The sequence below is a fragment of the Ambystoma mexicanum genome, chromosome 11 (genome assembly GCF_040938575.1).
Source record: "Ambystoma mexicanum isolate Mex_15411 chromosome 11, UKY_AmexF1_1, whole genome shotgun sequence".
NCBI lineage: Eukaryota > Metazoa > Chordata > Amphibia > Caudata > Ambystomatidae > Ambystoma > Ambystoma mexicanum.
In genome coordinates, this window is record NC_090934.1 from 56,017,562 (window position 1) to 56,040,877 (window position 23,316).

At 47.7% G+C, this 23,316-nt stretch overlaps 1 protein-coding gene across 8 annotated transcripts in view; it reads left to right on the forward strand.

Moving 5' to 3' along the window:
- The window catches only part of COL16A1 (collagen type XVI alpha 1 chain), a 706,769-nt gene that overhangs the window by 557,268 nt on the left and 126,185 nt on the right, over positions 1–23,316 (forward strand). For all 8 annotated transcript variants that reach the window (XM_069622515.1, XM_069622517.1, XM_069622520.1 and 5 more), the window contains 5 exons: positions 12,037–12,081; positions 12,670–12,723; positions 13,318–13,371; positions 15,570–15,614; positions 17,282–17,335. In XM_069622515.1, the coding sequence (XP_069478616.1) occupies positions 12,037–12,081; positions 12,670–12,723; positions 13,318–13,371; positions 15,570–15,614; positions 17,282–17,335 (252 nt within the window). The remainder of the gene's footprint in view (positions 1–12,036; positions 12,082–12,669; positions 12,724–13,317; positions 13,372–15,569; positions 15,615–17,281; positions 17,336–23,316) is intronic.

Consider the following 23,316-nt stretch of genomic DNA (forward strand, 5'->3'; position numbering starts at 1 on the left):
ACCCGCCGCCGCCTCGCCGGAACCTTACATCTCGCAAGGTTATGAGATTAGTGGTGAACTCATTCCACATGAGATGCGACTGCATAATGCACTGCCTCAGTGCCCATGCCCATCACACAATCATGCAGTGTGTCCACATGGGCAGCCTCTCATGCTTTTTGTAAACATTACTCCTCACCTACAAAAAACATTCTCTTTTTGGTCAGAAAGTTCTTTGAAACTTATTTGCTTTAAGTTTGACCGGCATTTACTGCCTCCTCCTTGTGCTTCTGGTGCCATATTCTGCTCTAGCCCAACTGGGAAGAGGGGAGCGCAGGATGAAAGTAAGGACAGAGTAGCGTCAGGCTGATGTAGCTGCTCCTAGTCCGACCAGACCTTCATCTCGCTAGCATTGCTGACTCGCGGACACTGATTTGCCACACTCTGGGCATCGCATTATCCCAGATGTCCACCTCACCGGCCAAGGAGCTACATGTACTTATTTAAAGTCACATGGTGTTTGGAGACACATTGCAGAAACTAGCAGGGAAGCTGAAGGGCTGTTTACATTGCGATGATACATGTAAGGGAGTGAATGAGACCCGGCCTATCATCTGCTGTCCATTCTCCCATTCTTTACTCCAGGACTCATAGACCAAGGTCCAATCTTCCATCCAGTATTCAAGCTCCTCATTTTCATCCATCCTGAAGACAGTGCAGATAAAGCCTGAGAAAAGGAGCACAGGCAGGATGGGTGCAACTGGGCTGTATTGGCTGACAGTGGGATTGGGGAGGAAGTTGAGAAAGTAACTTGTGGGGGTTACTGACGAATGCAGGGATTGGATCCAGCAATAATGGACTGCACCCCAACTGAAGATAAAGAGATCGGAGCATCATTGTGGTGAAAATAACACAGGTGAAGAAGGAATTGTACGAAGTCCAATCTCAGCCTAAGCATAAAAATGAAATAATATCAGACATTGAATATAATACGGGGAAGATTGGTCGAAAAATCATTTTGTGGATTAGGCGAAGGTAAATTTAGGGATAGCATGAAGCTGTATCCAGTTTGCATCAGCTTCACGCCCTTTGCACCTCGTGACCGTCTTTTGGTCTTTGTGTTTCTTAAAGGGCTTTATAGAACTTTCCAACAAAGTAGTTGTAATTTTCATATTCCTCTTTCTGAACTTTTTATTAAGAATGAAACATGTAACTGTTGATCTTCAATTGGTTCCAAATTCCTAAGGTGGCAGATGGGCCGCTGTTTGTTTCAAAGTTGTACGGAACATGGCTGCCTTGATACCTTTTCCAGGTCAAGTTTCTACCTACTGTTCATTTGAATCTATTAAAGCCTGGTTTTCATGCAGGCCTAGTGGGGAGGGGGTGTGAGCTGGTTGGGGGGCTCAGAAGTAATAGACACTAACCGTCAACATGCTCACAGCGGGAGACGGTGCCTTAGTCTCTTCAGATCAGCTCAGCCCAGCGACACAATCCCAGCCTCTTTTGGCAGAGTTGTAAGACATCACCTACCATTGCTTTAAGGCTAGCGCTAGGTCTTTCTCTAAGCAGGGACTTTCATGAATGCAAAGGATTGGTGCTACATACAGAGTGAAGAGGACATTAGTGAATGCTGTTAGAGCTCTGCTCCACATCACTGTTTTGGAAATTATTGCAGGCTATTTTGTTTTCTCAGTCTCTCCCTAGGACTTAATTGATTGGCTATACGGTTGGTTGTTACTTGTGGTTTGTGGGGGCTCCATTCACAGAGAAGCAGCCTGCTCTTATCTTCCTCTGCACAAGCACACTTATTTTTTTTTTTTTTTATATATATATATATAGTATGATATAGTTTAATAACAAAACTTTTCATACTTTAAATACAGTCAGATTAAAGTACATTTCCAATCATCACAAGCTTAACAACAATCGTTACAAAACATAATTATCACAAGCATAAAAAAAATCATTTAAAAACACAATTTCCACCTACAAACAAGTAAGATAAACAAAAGCTTTGCAGCAATACACAATGGGGTAGAGGGGTTAGATAGCAAGCATTGCCATAAGTACATGAAGACTTCCTCTTCACTTGTGTCGGGAATAGTAAATTTACAAAACATAATTTGACGATGATCAGACAACTTGTGGCATTTAGTAACCAAGTGTTCTAAGGTCTCAACCTCATTGGGGCGTAGCCTGCAAAGTCTTTCTGGTTTGGGCACCTTTCCTCTTGCCCCAAGAATATCTAATGTTGGAAATAGATCCAGCTTATTTTTAAGTGACATATTCAGATAGTATCTGGATGGGTGTGTCATCAAAAAGGATTGCATACCATTCAGTGCCTTCAAGCCATACCGAAAATTGGCTGAGATAGTATATACCATTACATTTTCTCTTTTCCAGATCCAGTTAGTAAGGAACACCTTTTTCGTAACTTTTAGAGGAAAACAAAGCAATTAATTAGCTGATGAGCCCACATAATTCTAAGCGCTTATACACTGCCCACTATCCCCCTGAAAAACAGAACCAGTGGCTAGTCACCAAAAAAACAAAAAAGGAGTTCTCTGGAGGATCCAAAAAACAGTGAAACAAGCACAAATGAGCCCGACCTTTCCTTGAGGACGTGCCTAGGATATGGTGAATTGCCGGAAGAGGGACACCATTTGGTAATCCTAAAATCCTTCTCCATATCTTTCCCTCAACCTGCTCCCAGGTTCCCATAATCAAGTAGGCCCCAGCCCCAAAAATCAATTTCAGGACTAAATTCTGCATCCTTATGCATACATATATACTGGGGCCTCCTGTATCCTTGTAGCGAAAAAGACAAAATACAGGAGCTGTAAGATACTTCAATTAATAAGGGATAAAAGATGAAAGGGAATCAACATCACTGATCAGAAATATGTTTTATTAGTTGTTAAACATGGGAGGTGAGGCCTTGTCATTCAGATGCCGGATGAATGTAAAATAAAGCCACGGTATATGTGTCACGCCTCCCGTACCGCTGCACTGCTGGAACCAAAGGTCTTTTCTCAGACTTTTTTCAATGGTTGGAACATGTGTTCATGTCTCTCAGTAGGGCTGCACCTGTAATATAGCTGCATCGTCCCCTTCCTCTGGTCAGTAAGTCTGTAAATACCACAGTTTGGCAGCTATAGGAAGTAGTTGGCAAAGAACGAAGGCGAATGCTGGGGGGATAGTTTTTATAGATGTAGAGGGGGTTTCAGCACCTATTTCCACATTTCTCTATCCTAACCCGTTCCCAAGGTATTGAGCGTGCTATACTAATTCCTTACTCTATCAAGATTATATGAGCTGTCCCTTCCCATAAGACCTCTCTTGAGTTTGCCTACGGCGAGGCCTCGGCAGAGCTGTGATCACCCATTCAGTCCCCGGAGCAGGCACCAATCAATGTTACACCATCTTTCACTGCTGACTAGCTTTGCACCAACCTGTGTGTTTTGGATCCACCAAACTGTCCCTTTGAATGTGGCTTGTGTGTCCCTCTCGCTAAACGTCTGTCTTGGTGTCCAGGTCTCCTCGCTTCCCACCCTCTGTGAGCTTGCCATGGTGAGTGGGATGTGTGTCCGCGCTGCTGTGTCTCCTGCTGCCGGTGCAAGGATGGTGTTGTCTTTACTTTGGATCATCAGATTCAGAAAAGCATTGATTTTTACCTACAAAATCCAATTCATCCAGAAATCAGAGTTCCTATTCCATGGCGTGTCTCAGGGTTTGACCACTCATCCTGAAGTTGTGCCAATCCGTTTCAATTTTCTACAAAATAGACTCTATGCTAATTTACATATATACTTTCTGCAAATTTACATTTGCACAAACCCTCTATTCTAAAAAAAGAAGACTGATGGGCCTCTTACAGATTTTACATTCATGTGGCGAGGTTCCATTTTTATTTCCCCAATTGAAACAATAATAGGATGATTGGAGATATCTCGTTTTCCAGCTGTTTTTCAAATCCCTAAAATGATATTTTTGATTATAGAGTATTTATTGCTCTGGGTGGAGTAAAAACCTGCAATGACTTTGATCAAAAAGGCAGCACATTATCTAGGGTCTGGGAAAACATGTGTTGTGCTGTAGCCAATTTGTCAGGACCACAGGTTCTGCTGGTTTTTTTCGACAATTTGGTTTTTAATATCAATTTGTAATCATAAATCATGCAGATATAAGATATCCCGGGAGGTTTGGGTTGATGTTTGGAACTGTTTTTGATGATCCAGTGCTTTACATGCTGAGGGTGGGCAACCGGAAGGTTAAAGAAGATGTTTGTAGAATGTGTCTCTCATCGATGTTGTATGACCATAAATATGCCTTGAAGATGCCTCCATTGACTGATGGAACAGGCTAAGTTTCGGCTCAAAGTGTATGATTTTGAAGACGGTGTCAATGTTAGAGGGCACCCAGCTGTTGAAGGGTCATCTGACAAGGCAAGCGGTGGCCTCCCGTGTTACCCATTAAACGGGTGGCTACGTGGTTACTGCTCTAGGGTGTTTGAACTCAGGTCTTTCTCTGTATTTATTGTGCAGGCCTGCACAGTAAATATATCAAAGCGTGTCCTTAGCTGCCCGGTCCCTCCCCAACCCTCTTCCTCGAAGTAGGATCCTCCCCCTTCACCGCTCACCCCATGTCTCAAGCAACCACAAAGTGGGTTTCCACCCCCTTCGAACCCTGTCCATACGATCAGCTTCTCTGACACCCACCCACACCCACCCACCCTTTACCTTGATCTCCAGTCACAGCACTGCTTATGACATCCCTGGCCCCGTCCTCCTAAAAGCCCCCTTTACTGCTAACGATCCGCTCACTGCCCTGCCCTGTACACACACCCACAGGGCTTTAAGTGGGCCAGGGCTAGCTGTAGCTGAAATCCGGCAGGCTCAGAAATACGGTTCTGATGCTGGGCCTTGCTGGGGCTCACTACTATCCCTTGGCAGCCCCGGCTGCCAAAGAACAAGGCTTTTTTATTTTTTATCTTGAAGCTCCCGCTAATGAGCAAGAGCTTCAGGTGTATGAAAAAAAATCTTTAATCCATAATGTTTGTGCCAGAACCTGCGAGACAACCCTTCTATCAAGAGATGGCCGTGGGCCGGTGCCACCATTATCGAAGGAAAGGGGTGGCAGCTGGAAGCTAAGCCCCTTTTATTCTAAAGCCTGAAGCTCCCTCTTGTTCACGGGAGCCTCAGGCTTTAGGAAAAAAGGACTCGCTTCCAGCGGTCTCACCTTTTCAGCCTTAATGGTTTCGCTGTCGGTCTCCAGGAATGAGACCTGGCGAGGGAACGCGCCACCATTAAGGCTGAAAAGGAGAGGCGCTGTCCACGGCCAGGCAAGCCGTTAGTAAATAAATGCAGAGATCAGCACCCTCTCACTGGCTGACTGGGTGCCTGTAGACCATTAAGCCGGGCCTCATCAAGGGGGTGTAGCCTAACGAGTCAGCAGGCAACACCCCCCCACCATTAGGCCACGCCCTCTGATGACGCCGCTCATTTTCAAGTGTCACTTAAGGCTCTGCACACCCTCCTGCACCTCACCCCGCTGCCTGATACTTTGCCATGATGCAAGTGCGGGGTGGTGAAGACCTGCGTTGCTTTCGCAGCACGGCAAAGATATGCCACCTTCGCTGGTACACTTACTGCAAAGGCACAAAACCAGACACTTACTAAATCGGACTGAAAACCACAATAACTGCACATGAATCCTGAAGTATGGTTCAGACCTATACATGCTGCTGTGAACCAATATTGCGTTGGTGGAAATGACTTCTAAGGACTCTTTCAGCCAATTATGCCCCTAAACTGAACGAAATGACACAACGTGCACTAAGCAAATCACCACGTTGGTTTAGAGGCCACTAATTCCTCCAAGAGATACAGCAGGGATCCATTCAGTAAGAACTGTGAGACCATCTCAGCTGAAAAGTCTATCTATTTTGCAAGGCAATGAGCTGCTGAGTGTCTGCATTACCATTAGGGTTGACATTAGGCAGGAAGCTCCCCAGGGTCCTGCTCCTTGCCCTCTCACTGTCAATGCAGACACGAAGGCCAAGACACAGCCTGCATTGTACTTTGAAAGGTTACTTTGGCGATTGGGGGACTTCTGCAGGACCAGCAGGATATTGTGCTGCGAATCCCCCACTTCTCCTGCCTGCAGCACCTATGACCGACACACATAATCACTGCTCTAGTTTCCAGCAGGCGGACCGGCCCCACTCAGATGACACCCCCACCGAACAAATCCAGAATGCAACCCATGTCTATCCTTTTCAGAGACATGCACCCCCACTGCCAAAAGTCCTCTGTTTCCCGCCACGACAATTGGGAACGCCAGCAGGAGCGGTACTACAGTCACAGTCATGATGCTTGCTCCACTCAGGCACAGCCGTCAACATACATGGTACTCAATTCCAATTTGCCATTCTGTCTCCCTGATATCAACTTTTGTGGGTTTACCTGTGTTAATACTGCCAAATCGAATGACCATTACAGTATTAGCTAAGTAAGCGGTAATCAAAATGTCCGCAGGATCCTGAGTCATGTGGAACCTTCACTTTTCCCCCATTTTGTAGTGCCATAGCAATCCTTGAGGAAATACCACATTACCTCATGTAGTAATTTCTCACACAGAACTGCTTATGTGTGGAGTAACTATCCTTTAGGAGAAAGCAGGCACAAATGAGCAGTTTTGTTAGTGAATGGTTATTTGTGTGTTTATACTTTATTAACAATGTTAACACATGAAATATTCCAAAGCAACAAAACACGAAATTATACCACATATTATAAAATGCATCAATCAAGCTAGTTGTTATACACGTTTTCACCCAGAAGCTCAAGAATCATTATTAAAATATGAATCGTTAGTGTTGTCATCAATCGAGCCCAATAATTCTCACTATCCAGGGTGTTAGCGTTATTAACACATTTACGAAAGGCAGAAGTCCACATATTAGAGGTAGATGAACAAACAATTAACAGATGTTTAAGGGATCCCAAAGGACCCTGCCTTGCCACAAAATCGGCAGATCCAATTGTACATAGCAATGCCTCAAATCGGTCCCCACCTTCACAGCGACCCTAAAGAATTATATCAGAAGCAAATATAAATATAGCGATACCGGGATCTGGAAATTTGGTCAAATGTTGAGGAAGAGTGTTGGTCTATGGATCATGGCAAATTCAGAGTGAGACTTCTTTCTTAAAATAAGGTCCTAATCACAATACCATTCTGTCATTTTAAGTTTCTTACAGGCACTCATCAGATTATCCAAAAGATTTTGTTTATTAGAATCCATGTCCGCAAGGACTAGATCACAAACCTGCACAAAGTTGTCAAGAGGATGACAAGATTTATTCGTCAATGCTAAATTGAGATCTACGAACATAAAATCTATAGGTGGATCTAATAGATTTTGATATAGTCTCAGTTTTGACAAACCTATGTAGAATTTCCAAAATAATAAGCCAAATTCATACCTTATTGAAACCAAGGTCCGAGAGGCAGGGAGTCCCAATAGGGTTTTCCAAAACATACCTGCCGTACTATTTAGGCGTTTCCATTTAACTGACAATAGCTCCGTATGATATAGGATTGAAGGAACCCCCTTACCGATATAGGCTCTTAATTCTCAAAGAGGGATTGAGTCACCAATAAGGACTCAATCTCACGAAGGTGAAGCCTTTTTATTTGCCTCATTTTCCAGGCTCTGATGCAGCTGTAAAAATTTGTTCTCAATCGCCTTGAGTGCATGATCCAAAAAAGGAGCAACAGTGCACTTATGTCCACAGTGTTTTAGAGCCTCCGATAATATCCAAGAATTTGACACTTCAGATGTAGCGGCCAATTCCAAAGCTTTCTGTGTCACGGCCATAATCCTCCTCCCTGAAACAAGAGTCCCAGCAGTCGCAGTTGGTAGCCAAACTTGTAATTTGGTGGAGGGATTAAACATGTAGTACTTGGAAATACTGCATATTTATCCATAATTGACAGACTTTCGTCGCCCCTCCTTCGTTTACATCACCGAGGTCCAGGGTAATAATTACATACAATCTGCATGCAGAGGACGATAAGAAACAACTTCTACGAATGCGAAACAGAAAGGGGTCTCTCAGAAGCCCCCCAGCACTTCTACATTTACAGATTTGGTGCATTTTAGATGAAAGGACGCACACGCTTTCAGTACATTCCTTCAGTCCCTCGTCTATTTCTACCCCTGGAGCCATTTTGCAAGGTCATAAGAAAATATGTCAAATATTTTCTTTTTTGCTTTGGGTTTGGGTGCTTGGAATATCTACTCTAGAGAAGGGAGATGAACAATTCCAACTCTTCAACAAAAGCCACACTTTTACCTTAAATGGCCATTTCAAATAGTACGAAGATAAAACCACCCTGTGCTCCCAAAAATGTTAAAGTTATTCTGTGGACAAGGTTATATGAACACTGAGTGTTCGGCTCAATCTTCCTAGTTTTCATCATTAAGTCCTATGTCTACCTCGCTGATTTTGCCAAGTTAGAGTAGACTATCATGACGTCATTCAACAGTTGTCATCTGCCAAGTTATTGCTTCTATCAGCAGGGAAAGCAACACCTTAACTATGGAATTTGACCCACAAAACGCAAAAAGTAAAATTTTGAACTAGGATTAGAAAATTGAGACTCACTTCGATGGACATCAGAGACGCAGAGCCCAGCGTTATAGGGCCGCCACCTCTCCAGACTGGAAGAGGCCAAGAAGTAGAATGCAGCTGCCCCTGTGTCATACTATTGCCCTGACTAGAGAACATTGCACAGTTCATTTAAAGGCAAATCAAGACTGAAACTCCATTGCACCACCAGGGATTTCTCACCCAAGACTCAAGCTGCCCCATTCTTTGCTTTACAGCACCGCACCCACTGCAAAGGATTCCATTAACCCCCTCAGCCATCCCCACTACCCACCCAGCTCTGGTGCAACAGCTCCACAAAACCCTCATCTATCCCCTCTACCCACCCAACTCTGGTACAGCAGCTTCAGTAACCTCCTCATCTATCCCCTCTACCCACCCAACTATGGTGCAGCAGCTCCAGTAACCTCCTCAGCTATCCCCTCTACCCACCCAACTCTGGTGCAGCAGCTCCAGTAACCTCCTCAGCTATCCCCTCTACCCACCCAGCTCTGGTACAGCAGCTTCAGTAACCTCCTCAGCTATCCCCGCTACCCACACAGCTCTGGTGCAGCAGCTCCACAAAACCCTCATCTATCCCCTCTACCCACCCAGCTCTGGTGCAGCAGCTCCAGTAACCCCCTCAGCTATCCCCTTAACCCACCCAGCTCTGCTGCAGCAGCTCCAGTAACCCCCTCAGCTTTCCCCACTACCCACCCAGCTCTGGCGCAGCAGCTCCACGAAACACTCATCTATCCCCTCTACCCACACAGCTCTGGTGCAGCAGCTCCACAAAACCCTCATATATCCACTCTACCCACCCAGCTCTGGTACAGCAGCTCCAGTAACCCCCTCAGCTATCCCCTTAACCCACCCAGCTCTGCTGCAGCAACTCCAGTAACCCCCTCAGCTATCCCCACTACCCACCCAGCTCTGGTGCAGCAGCTCCACGAAACACTCCTCTATCCCCTCTACCCACACAGCTCTGGTGCAGCAGCTCCACTAAATCCTCATATATCCACTCTACCCACCCAGCTCTGGTGCAGCAGCTCCACGAAACCCTTATCTATCCCCTCTACCCACCCAGCTCTGGTGCAACAGCTCCACAAAACCCTCATCTATCTCCTCTACCCACCCAGCTCTGGTGCAACAGCTCCACAAAACCCTCATCTATCTCCTCTACCCACCCAGCTCTGGTGCAACAGCTCCACGAAACCCTCATCTATCCCTTCTACCCATGCACCTCTGGTGCAACAGCTCCACGAAACCCTCATCTATCCCCTCTACCCACCCAGCTCTGGTACAGCAGCTCCAGTAACCTCCTCAGCTATCCCCTCTACCCACCCAGCTCTGGTGCAGCAGCTCCAGTAACCCCCTCAGCTATCCCCTTAACCCACCCAGCTCTGCTGCAGCAGCTCCAGTAACCCCCTCAGCTATCCCCACTACCCACCCAGCTCTGGTGCAGCAGCTCCACGAAACCCTCATATGTCCACTCTACCCACCCAGCTCTAGTGCAGCAGCTCCACGAAACCCTTATCTATCCACTCTACCCACCCAGCTCTGGTGCAACAGCTCCACAAAACCCTCATCTATCTCCTCTACACACCTAGCTCTGGTGCAACAGCTCCACGAAACCTTCATCTATCCCCTTTACCCACCCAGCTCTGGTGCAACAGTTCCACGAAACCCTCATCTATCCCCTCTACCCACCCAGCACTGGTAGAGCAACTCAAGTAACCTCCTCATTGATCCAATCTACCGAACGAGCTCTGGTGCAGCAGCTCCAGTAACCCCCTCAGCTATCCCCACTACCCACACAGCTCGGCTGCAGCATCTCCATTAACCCCCTCAGCTATCCCCACCCAGCTCTGGTGCAACAGCTCAAGTAACCTCCTCAGCTATCCTCTTAACCCACCCAGCTCTGCTGCAGCACTCCATTAACCCCCTTAGCTATCCAATCTATCCTCCCAGCTCTGGTGCAGCAGCTTCATTAACCCCACCAACTATCCCCTATACTCACCCACATCTGGGGCAGAAGCCCTATTAACCCCCCTCATCTATTCCCTCAATCGACCCAGCTCTGATGCAGCAGTGCCATTAACCCCCTCATCTATCCCGTCTAGCTGTCTACCTCTGGTGCAGTAGCTCTTAACCTTCTCAGCTAGCACCTCTATCCACCCAGCTCTGGTATAGCAGCTCAATTAACCCCCTCGGCTATCCCCTCTCCCCATACAATTCTAGTGCACCATCTGAATAAAACCACCCCAGCTATCTCCTCTATCCATCCACTTCTGGTGCAGAGGATTCATTAACTCACTCCGCTATTCCATCTACCCACCGAATTCGTGTGCAGCAAATGCATTGACCCCCTCAGCCATCCCCTCTATCCAACTACCTCTTGTGCAGCAGTGCCATTAACTACCTCGTCCATCACCTCTATACATCCACTTCTGGTGCAGCGCATGCATTAACCCCCTGGGCAATCCACTGTATTCATCCACCTCTGGTGAAGCAACACCATTAACTACCTCAGCTATCTCCTCCTACCAACGACCTCTGGTTAAGCTGCACCATTAACCCCCTCAGCTGCACCCTCTATCCACCCATCTCTTCTGCAGCACCATTACCTCCCTCAGCTATCCATTCTATTCATCTTTGGTGCAGCAGCTCCAGTAACTCCCTCTGCCATTCTCTCTATCCATCCACCTCTTGTTCAGCAGTGCCATTAACCCCCTCCACTACTCCCTCCATTCATCCAGATCTGGTGCAGCAGCAACATTAACCCCCTCTGCTATCCCTTCTCATCACCCACCTCAGGTGCAGCGGCCCATTAACTCCCTACACTCTCCCCTCCATCCATCCACCTCTGGTGCAGCAGCAACATCAACCCCCTCAGCTGCCCCCTCTATCCTCCACCTCGTGTGCATAAGTGCCATTAACTCCCTCTGCTATTCTCTCTATCCTTCCACCTCTGGGGTAGCAAATGCATTAACTCCCTCAGCTGACCTCTCTAGCCATCCTCCTCTTGTGCAGCAGTGCCATTAACTCCCTCCACTACCCCCTCCATCCATCCACCTCTGGCGCAGCACTCCATTAACTACCGCAGCTATGCCAGGGCGGAAGTGAGTGCTGAGTGGGGCACTGGCTGGGGAAGCCCTGGACACAGTGTACACGAGGTGCCATGGGTAGGCAGTGAGGGGAAGCATCACACAGCAGCGAATGCTCAGTAGGGCATTGCTTGAGACCCTTAAGCAAATCTGAGAACTGCTCAGTTCCCATCTGCCTCTGCAATGGGAGGAAGGCGCCGAGTTTCTAGGGACTAATGACCGGTTATGAGGACACATTCGTGTGCCTTTTCCATTGAATGTTCCCTATTCTGTTTAACCCCCATCTCTCTTTAAAGGGTCTTCAAGGAGAGCGGGGTCTACCAGGAGAAAAAGGAGGGCCGGTAAGTTTTGTATGATAACGTGAGTTGGCACTCAGGTATGCCCTCTGCGATGGAAGAGTCAGTGAGTGAGTGAAGGTGTGAGTAAGGGGCAAGAAGTGAGTGAGTCAACCTTCGTGTAAACAGCCCTCAGTAAAATGACTCGCCACTTGGCAGTTGGGAGACCTTAAGATGGAGACGTGTGGCTGGTGAATGGTTCAAGGTTCAAGGCCCTTCTGTACACACATAGGGCCTGATTCACAGAAGCATTTTATAATGGCGCAGTCCCATAGGAAAATGTTCTGTGAATCAGGCCCATAGTCTGAACTCACAGCCACTCCTGCTTCCATAGACACTCAGTGGTAATATTCCAGTTCTGGAGTTTATTGTAACAGTGTGATTGAGAGCGATGTAAACCCTAGGCACGCTATTGTGCTCTGGAACACATGACACAAGACATGCTTTTCACATGAAAGTCAATATCTTCCTTACGCGTGCAGTCTAGAACCCTGCGCGCCGTGGCGCGGGCTGGCACTGTGAAGTTGCTGTGCTTTAGTCCCTGTCTTGCCATGAAGGTCTCCTGTCTTACAACAACTGTATGATTTTTTCTAGGGTGCACCTGGTCTTCCTGGATACCCTGGGGAGATGGGACCACCGGGACTTCCGGTAAGTTCATGAGGAATTACTTAATGTACATGATTTTGAGGCTACGGGGAACATTGGTAATAACTTTTGGGAGAAGCTAAACCTGTTTGATTGGATCAGAGACTACACTCACTGTAGGCCTCCCAGACAGCAGCAATCTGATGTAGCCGTGTGGAATTGAATAAAAGAAGACCTTACACAATAGGTTAAGGTGAGAAGATGGAGGAACTACCTGTATTTTTTTCCCGTATTGTATCAACCTTTGACCTGCCTGTAACCACCGGTCGACCTGCACTTATTATTTGTTGTAATCCTTTGTATTTGTATTTGTTTTATTTATAAAGCGCAGCCAGGCCAATAGGCATCCGGGCGCATCATTTTAAATACAGGTTGCAGAACGTTACAGTTACATACATTAGATAAAGGACGATACATACGTGTTGCAGATACATAAGTAATACAGTTACATACATTTGTATGCCTGTAACACTCTCTTAAATTCTGGCGCCCAGGTACCCCAGGTTTTGTTGCGCGTTACAAATAAATAAACTAAACTGAACTAGTTCTAAGGCACAGAGCCAGTGGGATAACAGTGTTTTCCTTCTCTCGATATAGGGGATTAAGGGAGAACGCGGATATGCTGGGCCTGCAGGAGAGAAAGGTGAATCGGTAAGTCGTCCCTCGGGCGAGCACCTCACCCCTTCAGCCTACTGCAAGCGGGGTTCTATGTCTCAAGCAAGCCATTATAAAAAGAGGTTTGCCTGCTTTGCTCACTGTCTGTTGCCTCGTAAGTGATTATACTACCCAAATGCCCTGCTATATCTGCGTGAACATGTAATACTCATCTGGACATTAGCTGCAATCAGGGGAGGTTTCTAGCCTCGTTAGACACCCAGAGGGGCAAAGAAAGAAGGAAAAGAGGTTCCAAGGGCTTGAGGCTTCATCAGATGAACTTCCGGTCGAGTCCTGAGTTGCACGCTCTTCTCAGCAAGGCTATTGAAGCACTAGTGGGTTGGATAGACAATAGCTCAGAACAAGGCCAGAGTTCCAGGCAGTCTGCCTCATTGGTGTTGCTCTACCTGGAAGAAAATCACAGCTCAAAATGTGATGAGTCAAGGATGTCACATGATTCTCTTGGGGTCAAGAGTCTTCTGTGTAAGCAGGGGGTGCTGGATTGTCTTAGGTTTTGCCTCTTGCACACTCTCCTGGGTCTATTGGATCTAGACTAAGCAGCCTTGAAGGTGTGTACACATTCTGTGCATTGAATTGCAAGAAAACAATGATTGGCTTGATTGGCGATGGCAGAGGGTGGTTATTTTTAGTGCTGTATGTTCTGAATGGATGACTCTACACTCTAGTGTCTAGTCTTGTAGTGGGTGCTATCTGTGGCATGCTAGATCTGAGAGGCCTGGGCAGAGTGTAGTCTTTTAGAGGGCTATCCATTCTCAATGCATCAAAGATCAGGCAAATGGCAGTGTAGCGTGGTATATAGCCCAATAACGTCACTTAGCATGATTTTCGAAGATGGGCCTAGCGGCGTCCGATCTTATTGGATCACTATCTCTGTTCTGCCCAGGGTTCAAGATTGTATGGAGTTAGACAGTACTTCTATTAGATTCTGCTTGGCATAGCTGCTATCGTGGGCATTCGTTGGACTAGACATTGCTTTCTGGACTCGTTGGGGATCAGTACATTTGGGTATAGTGGTGCACCGTCTGACCAAGATGGTGGATTCAAGACTGTCAGAGACTTGGCAAAGTTGGGTGTAGTTGGGCAGGGTCTGTTCTAGATGGTGGATTCTAGACTGGCAGAGACTTCACATAGTCAGGTGCAATGTGGCCCTGTCTTTGTTCTAGATTAATGGTGCTGGACCAGGTTTGGTAGAGCTTAGTCTGTTCTATCCATGCTTCTATACTGGGTGAGCCAGAACAGTCTCATGTCCAGTGGGGTGCTACCTATTATGTTTGGGGGCTCTAGACTGGCAGAAACTTGGCAGAGTTAGGTGTAGTAGGGCACTCTCTCTGTTGCAGATAAACAGTGCTAGACCAGATTAATCGTGACAGAGCTTAGTCTGTTGTGTAATCAATGCTTCTATACTGGTTGAACCAGAGCAGCTTCATGTCAAGTTGGGTGCTACCTATTATGCTTGGGATTTGACCAGATTAATCTTGACATAGTCTGTTCTTTATGCAAGATTCTAAACTTTATGAACCATGGCAGCATGATGTCCACTGGGTTCTACCTGTCATGCATGAAGGGTTCTAGACTGGCAGAGTTGGGTATGGTAAGGCACTGCCTGTTCTAAATTAAAGATGCTAGATGAGCTAAATCTTCACTGCGGTTAGTCTGCTGTGTATCCATGATTCTAAACTGTCCAGTGGGGTGCTACCTGCTATGCTTCCCGGGTTCTAGACTGAATGAGCCAGGATGGCATCTTGTCCAGTGGGGTTCTACCAGCTATGCTTGCAGGGTTCTAGACTGGACTAGCCAGGATGGCGTCATGTCCAGTGGGGTGATGCCTGCTATGCATCCAGCGTTCTAGACTGAAGGAGCCAGGATGGCATCATATCCAGTGGGGTGCTACCAGCTATGCTTGCAGGGTTCTAGACTGGAGGAGCCAGGATGGCGTCATGTCCAGTTGGGTGCTACCTGCTATGCTTGCAGGGTTCTAGACTGGATGCCTCATGGCTTGGCAGCGCCTGGCCCCGGGCTCCATTATTTGTTCTGGACTGAGTCTGCTAGACTGGACCTGTCTTGGTAGAGTCTAGCTTGGTGGAGGCCAAGGGATCTAGACCGGATATGCCTAGTTCACGTATTGCCTGTTCTATGTTCCCCATGTTAAATGTCTTCCCTTGATGTCTTTTTAGGGCCCACCTGGTTCTCCGGGTTTCCCGGGTGCGGTCGGACCATCGGTAAGTACACCCCTTCTGCTACTTTCTGTGGTGTGTGGCGCGCTCTGTGATTGGAGATCGAATGTTGGTGCCCTTAATCTGCCTTCCACGTTGTCTAGCACCCTTGCCAAAAAATGAGAGAGGCAAGCATGGACCGGTGCCACCTGGAGCTGTAAAGCTCTGTGCCCACTCTGCACACTTACCTGGGGCACTCAACCGCCCAGTCTCCAAGCAACCGGCTCAGACCAGAATCCAAACCTGTCATTAATGGCAGTGGGTCTAGTGGATGGAGGGACGTAAAAAGCCTTTAAAAGCTTTTTCCATGTTTGTCTTCTTGGAAATCATTTCGAAGACTTGGGCTAAGCTCCAGCACGTACTAAAACTTTCACAAGAATAATTTATTTTGTACATTTTCATAGCTCACAAACCGCAGTGCATTTTCCAGGGTTGCTATTACACAGACTGCGCTCCGAAAACACGAGCAGCCTGGCATCTCTGATGCCTCGGGGCACAGGCAGATCCTATATTCTCTTTACCCTCTGTACCTCTACACTACCCACGGCCCATAGATGCAGGGCAAATGACCAAGCCTCGAGAAACTCGCCCTGCTGCAAGGGTGTGTTCTCATGACGCTGAGTGGGAGACTTGAGTTCACATTGAAGAACACAACTGAAGGCCAGACCCAAAGGCGTGTGATAGCAGCAGAACCTGATAGAAAAAAACATGAAATCACCTTAAGCGGCCCTGTGATTACTCAAGGTGTATCTTATTGCAGGAATACCGTCAGCGGTAAACGCCACCTCCACCAGTGGACTCTTGCAAATCCACCCAATTCAGAGTTTACTACTGGTGGCGGTAGCATTGCTGCTGTATAACCGGCGGCGGTATTCCAGCAGCATTACCTCGGCCACTATGACCTTAAGTAGTATAATTGTGTATCTTTTTGTCCTACCTGTTCCCTCCTTCAATATGTAGATTGAAATGGGTCATGTCCACTATCGGTGCAAATTCTAGGGGTATTTGGCAAACACCGCCAGAATAACTGTTACAGCCGGACTCATATTGACCCCCTTAGTCTTTTTTTTCGCTAGCAATTGTTTTTCCAAATCTGTTTTCGTTTACTACATAGGAGAATGTTGGGGTCACGTGGGGGTGGCACTTAGCATGCTTCCGCAGACTCAGCCTTTACAGAATTTCGATTATTCATCATTTGTTTTTGATCCATTGAAGTTTCGGGTTTTCTGGGAAGGGGACATTATACATCAGCCCTATAGAGTGCATAGTCCTAATTATTTATTTTATTTCTTGTATGGCGCCACATGCCCGTGGGCCTCATGGCCCATATAGGCGTGGGCCTATAGTGCCCTAGTCTTCTATTTAGGAGGCTATCTCTACTTTTTTTGGGGGGAGGAGCCTGGACAAACATGTTGGGGCAGAGGGAGATCAATGCAAGCCCATGTGGACACTCTGCCCATTGGTGTAATTGACAGGAGAGATCCTTAGAAGGTTCATTGATCAGTTACTCCTTCCTGGGGTCATATCCCCCATTGCAGGCCAGGCACTGCAAAGAGTCCTCTAAGGGGTATGCTTGGAACACGTCAAGGAGATGGACGCCTACCGTCGCCAGGGACTACGGGACCCAAAGTCCCAACGCCACCCCTAACTCCACTCTGTCTTCTCATCCTTAGGGATCCAGGGGCGAACGAGGCGCAACAGGGAACAGCGGCGAAAAGGGAGACCAGGTAAGCGGAGCTCGTTGCCACGCATGGAGGCATGGCAAGGTGTCCAGGCTGTGCCCTTCTGCACCCGCAGAGAAAGGCCTTGGCGTGGCTGGGGGGCTTCTGAGTGGATGTTGCACGCACTGAAGGCTCCAAAGTACACGTGGGCATTTCCTTTGGCAGCAGAATGATGAGGGAACCAAGGGGCATGTGTGGTTATGCCTGAGGGTGTGGCGGGACCATGGCCATCTATTGTTCTTCTAAGAACCTTCACACGAGTATAGAGGCAATGGTCACAGAACCTGGTCCCCATGGCGTGGGGTGCTGGAATCGGAGCGTTACTAGGTTCAACCCTCTGCTCGAGAGTGGGTGTTCATGGCACCTGGCATTTGGTTGGGCGCTTCTGTTCAATGCATATGGGTATTTGGAATGTATGTAGGCGAGTGTTGGCGAGTGCTGCATCAGTCGGGTAGTCCGAAAGACGGTTGCTTGGTAGTTTACAAGCAGTAGTTGAGCACTGAAACAGTTTAATGTAGGGTGTTGTAGTAGAGTGCAGTAGGTATTGAAGCAGGAGATGGTACAGGATATTGGCAAGCTACAACCGGTTCGTCACAATGAACAGTACAGAGCTTTGGAAGGATGCAGCTAGGTGTTAAAATTACTTCCGTGGCAGGGGAAGATAGATGCCGTGGCAGGGAAAGTCAGGTGGCTTGGCTGGGGAAGTGAGGTGTCTTGGCAGGGGAAGTCAGGTGCCTTGGCAGGGGAAGATAGATGCCGTGGCAGGGAAAGTCAGGTGGCTTGGCTGGGGAAGTGAGGTGTCTTGGCAGGGGAAGTCAGGTGCCTTGGCTGGGGAAGATAGATGCCGTGGCAGGGAAAGTCAGGTGGCTTGGCTGGGGAAGTGAGGTGTCTTGGCAGGGGAAGTCAGGTGCCTTGGCAGGGGAAGTCAGGTGCCTTGGCTGGGGAAGATAGGTGCCTTGGCAGGGGAAGTCAGGTGCCTTGGCTGGGGAAGATAGATGCCGTGGCAGGGAAAGTCAGGTGGCTTGGCTGGGGAAGTCAGGTGCCTTGGCAGGGGAAGTCAGGTGCCTTGGCTGGGGAAGATAGGTGGCTTGGCAGGGGAAGTCAGGTGCCTTGTCTGGGGTAGTCAGGTGCCTTGGCTGGGGAGGTTAGGTGCCTTGGCTGGGGAAGATAGATGCCGTGGCAGGGGAAGTCAGGTGCCTTGGCAGGGGAAGTCAGGTGCCTTGGCTGGGGAAGTCAGGTGCCTTGGCTGGGGTAGTCAGGTGCTTTGATTGTGAAAGTCAGGTGCCTTGGCTGGGGAAGTCAGGTGCCTTGGCTGGGGAAGATAGGTTGCTTGGCCAGGGAATTCAGGTGCCTTGGCGGGGGAAGTCAGGCGCCTTGGTCGGGCAAGATAGGTGCCTTGGCTGGGGAAGTCAGGTGCCTTGGCTGGGGAAGTCAGGTATTAAATTTGGTTGAACTTGATATTTAGGCACGGTGTATGGAGACGGGTAGAGTAAAATGTTCGCCTCGGTGCAGCTATGCATTACAATGGGTACAGTAGGGAATTTTGGCAGTGTGCATATGTTCTGAAGTAGGGTATAGTAGGCAGAATGTAGTCTGTTACTATGGCACGGAGGTAGTTGGGTAGTATGGCAGGAGCTAGTTGGGTAGTATGGCAGCAGCTAGTTTGGTATTATGGCAGGAGGTAATTGGGTACTATGGCAGGAAGTAGTTGGGTACCATGGCAGGAAGTAGTTGGGTACCAAGGCAGGAGGTAGTTAGGTTCTATGACAGGAGCTTATTGGGTACTATGATATTGATATTGATATTTTATTGATATCAAGCTTGTACACAAGTGTTTCAGAGTGTGACAAGGCAAAGGAGGGGAACAAGGGAGAACAAAACAACGATCTTACTAGGCCCAGTGACATTGAGAACATGCAAGTGCATGCGAGAGGGGCAGGGGAAAAGTACATGGAAGGGGGGAGAAGTGGAAAGTGCGAAGCAAAGGAGAGACAGATAAATAATAATAAAAAAATAATAAAGGCAACAAACAGTGGTAGTGCAGCCAGCAATTGGCAAGTGCTGGGTTTAAGGCAGCAGACAGGGTAGGTCTGATAAGTGCAGGAAGAAAAAGGGGGGGCTGTATGGGTACAGATACAGACCCCAGTGCAAGGGGTGGACCGGAGGCAGTGCGGGAGGGTGGCAGGGTGAGCAGGTACCTGTGCCAGGATGACAGAGGGTGGCCAGGTGGATGGTGCCAAGAGAGAACAGATCAGCAGGGGAGAGGGGGAGCGAAGGCAGAAGAAAAGAGGAAGGTCTTGAGGTGCTTCCGGAACCAGAGATGGTTCTCCTGAAGTTTTAAAGTGGCAGGGAGGTTGTTTCAGATGGAGGCCCCAGCCGAAGACAGCTTGTTTCTTTGAAAAACGATTGACCCCAAGGGAGTTAGAGGTAGAGGAGCAAAGAGCTCGAGAGGGGAGGTATTTGTGGAGGGATAGCTGAAGGTATTTTGGACCCAAGCCCCAGAAAGCCTTGAGGCAGGAGGTAGTTGGGTACTATGGCAGGGAGGTAGTCAGGTATTATGGGAGGTGGTAGTCGGGTACTATGGCAGGGAGGAAGTTGGGTACTATGGCAGGAGGTAGTTGGGTACTATGGTAGGAGGTAGTTGGGTACTATGGCAGGGAGGTAGTCCGGTATTATGGGAGGAGGTAGTCGGTTACTATGGCAGGGAGTAAATTGGGTACTAGGGCAATAGAAAGTTGGGTACTATGGCAGGGAGGTAGTCTGGTACTATGGCAGGGAGGTAGTCTGGTACTATAGCAGGAAGTTTGTTGGGTGCTATGGCAGGAGGTAGTTGGGTACTATGGCAGAAGGTAGTTGGGTACTATGGCAGGGTGGTAGTCAGGTATTATGGGAGGAGGTAGTCAGGTACTATGGCAGGGAGGAACTTGAGTACTAGGGCATTAGGAAGTTGAGTACTATGGCAGGAGGTAGTTGGTTACTATGGCAGGGAGGTAGTTGCATACTATAGCCGGGAGATAGTTGGGTGCTATGGCAGGAAGGTAGTAAGGTACTATGGCAGGAAGTAATTGGGTACTATGGCAGGGAGAAAGTTGTGTACTATCGCAGGAGGTAGTTGGGTAATATGGCAGGAGGTAGTAGGGTACTATGACAGGAGGTAGTCAGGTACAATGGCAGGAAAGTAGATGGGTACTATGGCAGGAAGTATTCAGGTACTATGGCAGGGAGGTTGTTGGGTACTATGGCAGGGAGGTAGCCGGGTACTATGGCAGGGAGGTAGTCGGGAACTATGGCAGGAGGAAGTCGGGTACAATGGCAGGAGGTAGTCAGGTACTGTGTCAGGGAGGAAGTTGGGTACTGTGGCAGGAGGTAGTTGGGTACTATGGCAGGGAGGAAATCGGGTACAATGGCAGGAGGTAATCGGGATTTAGGTACTATGGCAGTTGGTTGTTGGGTACTATGGCAGGGAGTTAGTTGGGTACTATGGCAGGGGGTAGTTGGGTTCTATGGCAGGGAAGTGGTTGGGTACTATGGTAGGGAGGTAGTTGGGTACTATGGCAGGGAGGTATTTGTGTACTATGGCAGGAAGGTAGATGGGTACTAAGGCAGAAGGTATTTGGGTACTATGGCAGGGAGGTAGTTGGGTTCTATGGCCGGCAGGTAGTTGGGTTCTATGGTGGGTGATATGATATGATATGATATGATATGATAGTTTATTTATATAGCGCCTATACACAATGTGTTTCAAAGCACTTCAAGGCAAGGGAGGGAACAAGGGAAAATACAATGACATTCTTACAGGCCATGAACAGTAAGGAGGTGAAATTAACTATTGTACTCGGCCCGACGACATTTCAGATAGTGCAAGAGCTAAGACATAGATAAGGAAGGGAGGGGGAGAGTGGGAAGGAAATGGAAACAGACAGGCGACTACCGTACTAGGCCTGACGACATTTCTGGTAGAGCCGGAGAAAAACAAGAGGTGAGGGAGAGGGGTGCAGAAAGGTAGGGGAGGAACAAAACAAGCGACTATCATACTAGGCCTGACAACATTTCAGATAGTGCTGGAGGGGTGGTGGGGAGGAAAAAACCAGTAAGGGGGAGGGAGGAGACAGACGAGGTTGCTATCATACTAGGTCCAGGGACAATTCTGATAGAGTAAGTGCTTAGAAGAAAGTAAGGGGAGGAGATAGGAAAAGGGAGAAAGGGGGAGGAGGAGAGAACAGAGAGTAAGCAGTCAAAAAGAGTGGAGAAGCAAGAGGGGAGAGCGAATACAATTACAGAAGTCAGTAGTATGTATAATAGCACAATAACTCACTTTGTACTCGGTTATCTATAATGGCAAATCTATACAGTTCTACATGGTACCACAATTACTATTAGATCTCATTAAAGTGCATCAACTGTACAGTTAAATGTCACACAAATCAGTTTGTAAAGGAAACCAACAATAGCTATAAGAGGAAAGCAGTTGGTTTGAACAATTGGCAGAATACTGGCCCCTACCACTAGACACAGTTCTGTGTGGAGATCCCCCCACCTGGGCAACCTGTAAAATAAAGATATATCACAAGCCCAGTCCATATATTGTTCTAGAAGTTTTATTTCCTTCTAAAATATTTCTATTACTAGGGTGGGTAGTTGGATTCTATGGCAGGGAGGTAGTTGTGTTCTATGGCAGGAAGGTAGTTCGGTTCTATGGCAGGGAGGTAGTTGGGTTATGTGGCAACATGTAGCTGGGTTCTGTGGCGGGAGGTAGTTGGGTACTATGTTAATGTTAATGTTAAAGGATATTTGTACCGCGCACTATCACCACCGGAGTGGTCCCCTGGCGCTCTGGCGGCTCTGAAAAAAGGGAGGTGGGAGTGAGTTAGTGGGAGTGAGCAGAATAAGTGCAAGATAACAGTGATGGTGCTGTGGGCAGCCTCAGCCCAATGGGTCAGATGGCTGAGCTTGGAGTGTTTTACGGTCGGTGGTCGTCATGTGCTGTTGTGCAAGTCTATGGGGGTCATTACAACCAAGGCGGTAATTACGCCAACTTTACCACCATGGTATAAACTACGTTTACGCCATGGTGGTTGGCGGATTTACCGCCCCATTCCAAGGTGAGTGGGGCGGTAAATCCCCATTTCCCATTTTCCCTTCCCCATTCCCATTTTTGCCCCATAGGGCATAATGGGAGTGGGGAAGGCGCTAATTACGCCACCGTAAATTACGGTGGCGTAATTAGCAACATGTCGGGTTAGCGCCATGGATTTTAACGGCTGCTAAAAGCAGCCGTTAAAATCGGAATCAGGCATTAAGGGTTAACGACGGCGTTAACCCTTAACGCCTGAGTTGTAATGAGGCCCTATGTGCGGTTTGTTTTGTTGTTGCAGTGTAGTGAAGTTTGTGCGGTTTGCTGTGTTTAAGGCTTGTGGTTGTGATTGGTTCGAGTTTGAGAGGTGTATGCAGAGGAGTGAAGTTGTTAGTAGGTTGGTTATTGATTCATGATTGCACGCTTGGTCCAGGCTTGGCAGGAGAGTCGTATATCAATCGTCGAATTACATTTTTATCTAGATGTAACGCAGGCTACATTGAGGAATCCATCTAAGTGGGCCATATGCTAACATTTGCAATTCTATCTAGATGCGACGCAGGCTAAGCTTAGGAATTCCCTCTATGTGTGCACATGCTAACATTTGCAATTCTATCTAGATGCGATGCATGCTAACGATTATTACACCTGTCTAAGGTGACATAGGCTGATCTTGACCGTTCTCTATAGGTTAGTTAACATTGGCACTAGTTAACATTGGCTTTGCTGACCTACCAATGATATATAGAGTGCTATATAAATGCTGAGTAGCAAACATAACAGTATGTTAGTGCGTAGTGCAGTGCAACATTTATAGTCCAGCCAAAAGTGTGTTTCGGTCAGTGGTCACTAATCTCTTTAGTATGCATGTTGTAATTCTATGGCAGTCAATGTTATGGTAAAGTATAGTGGC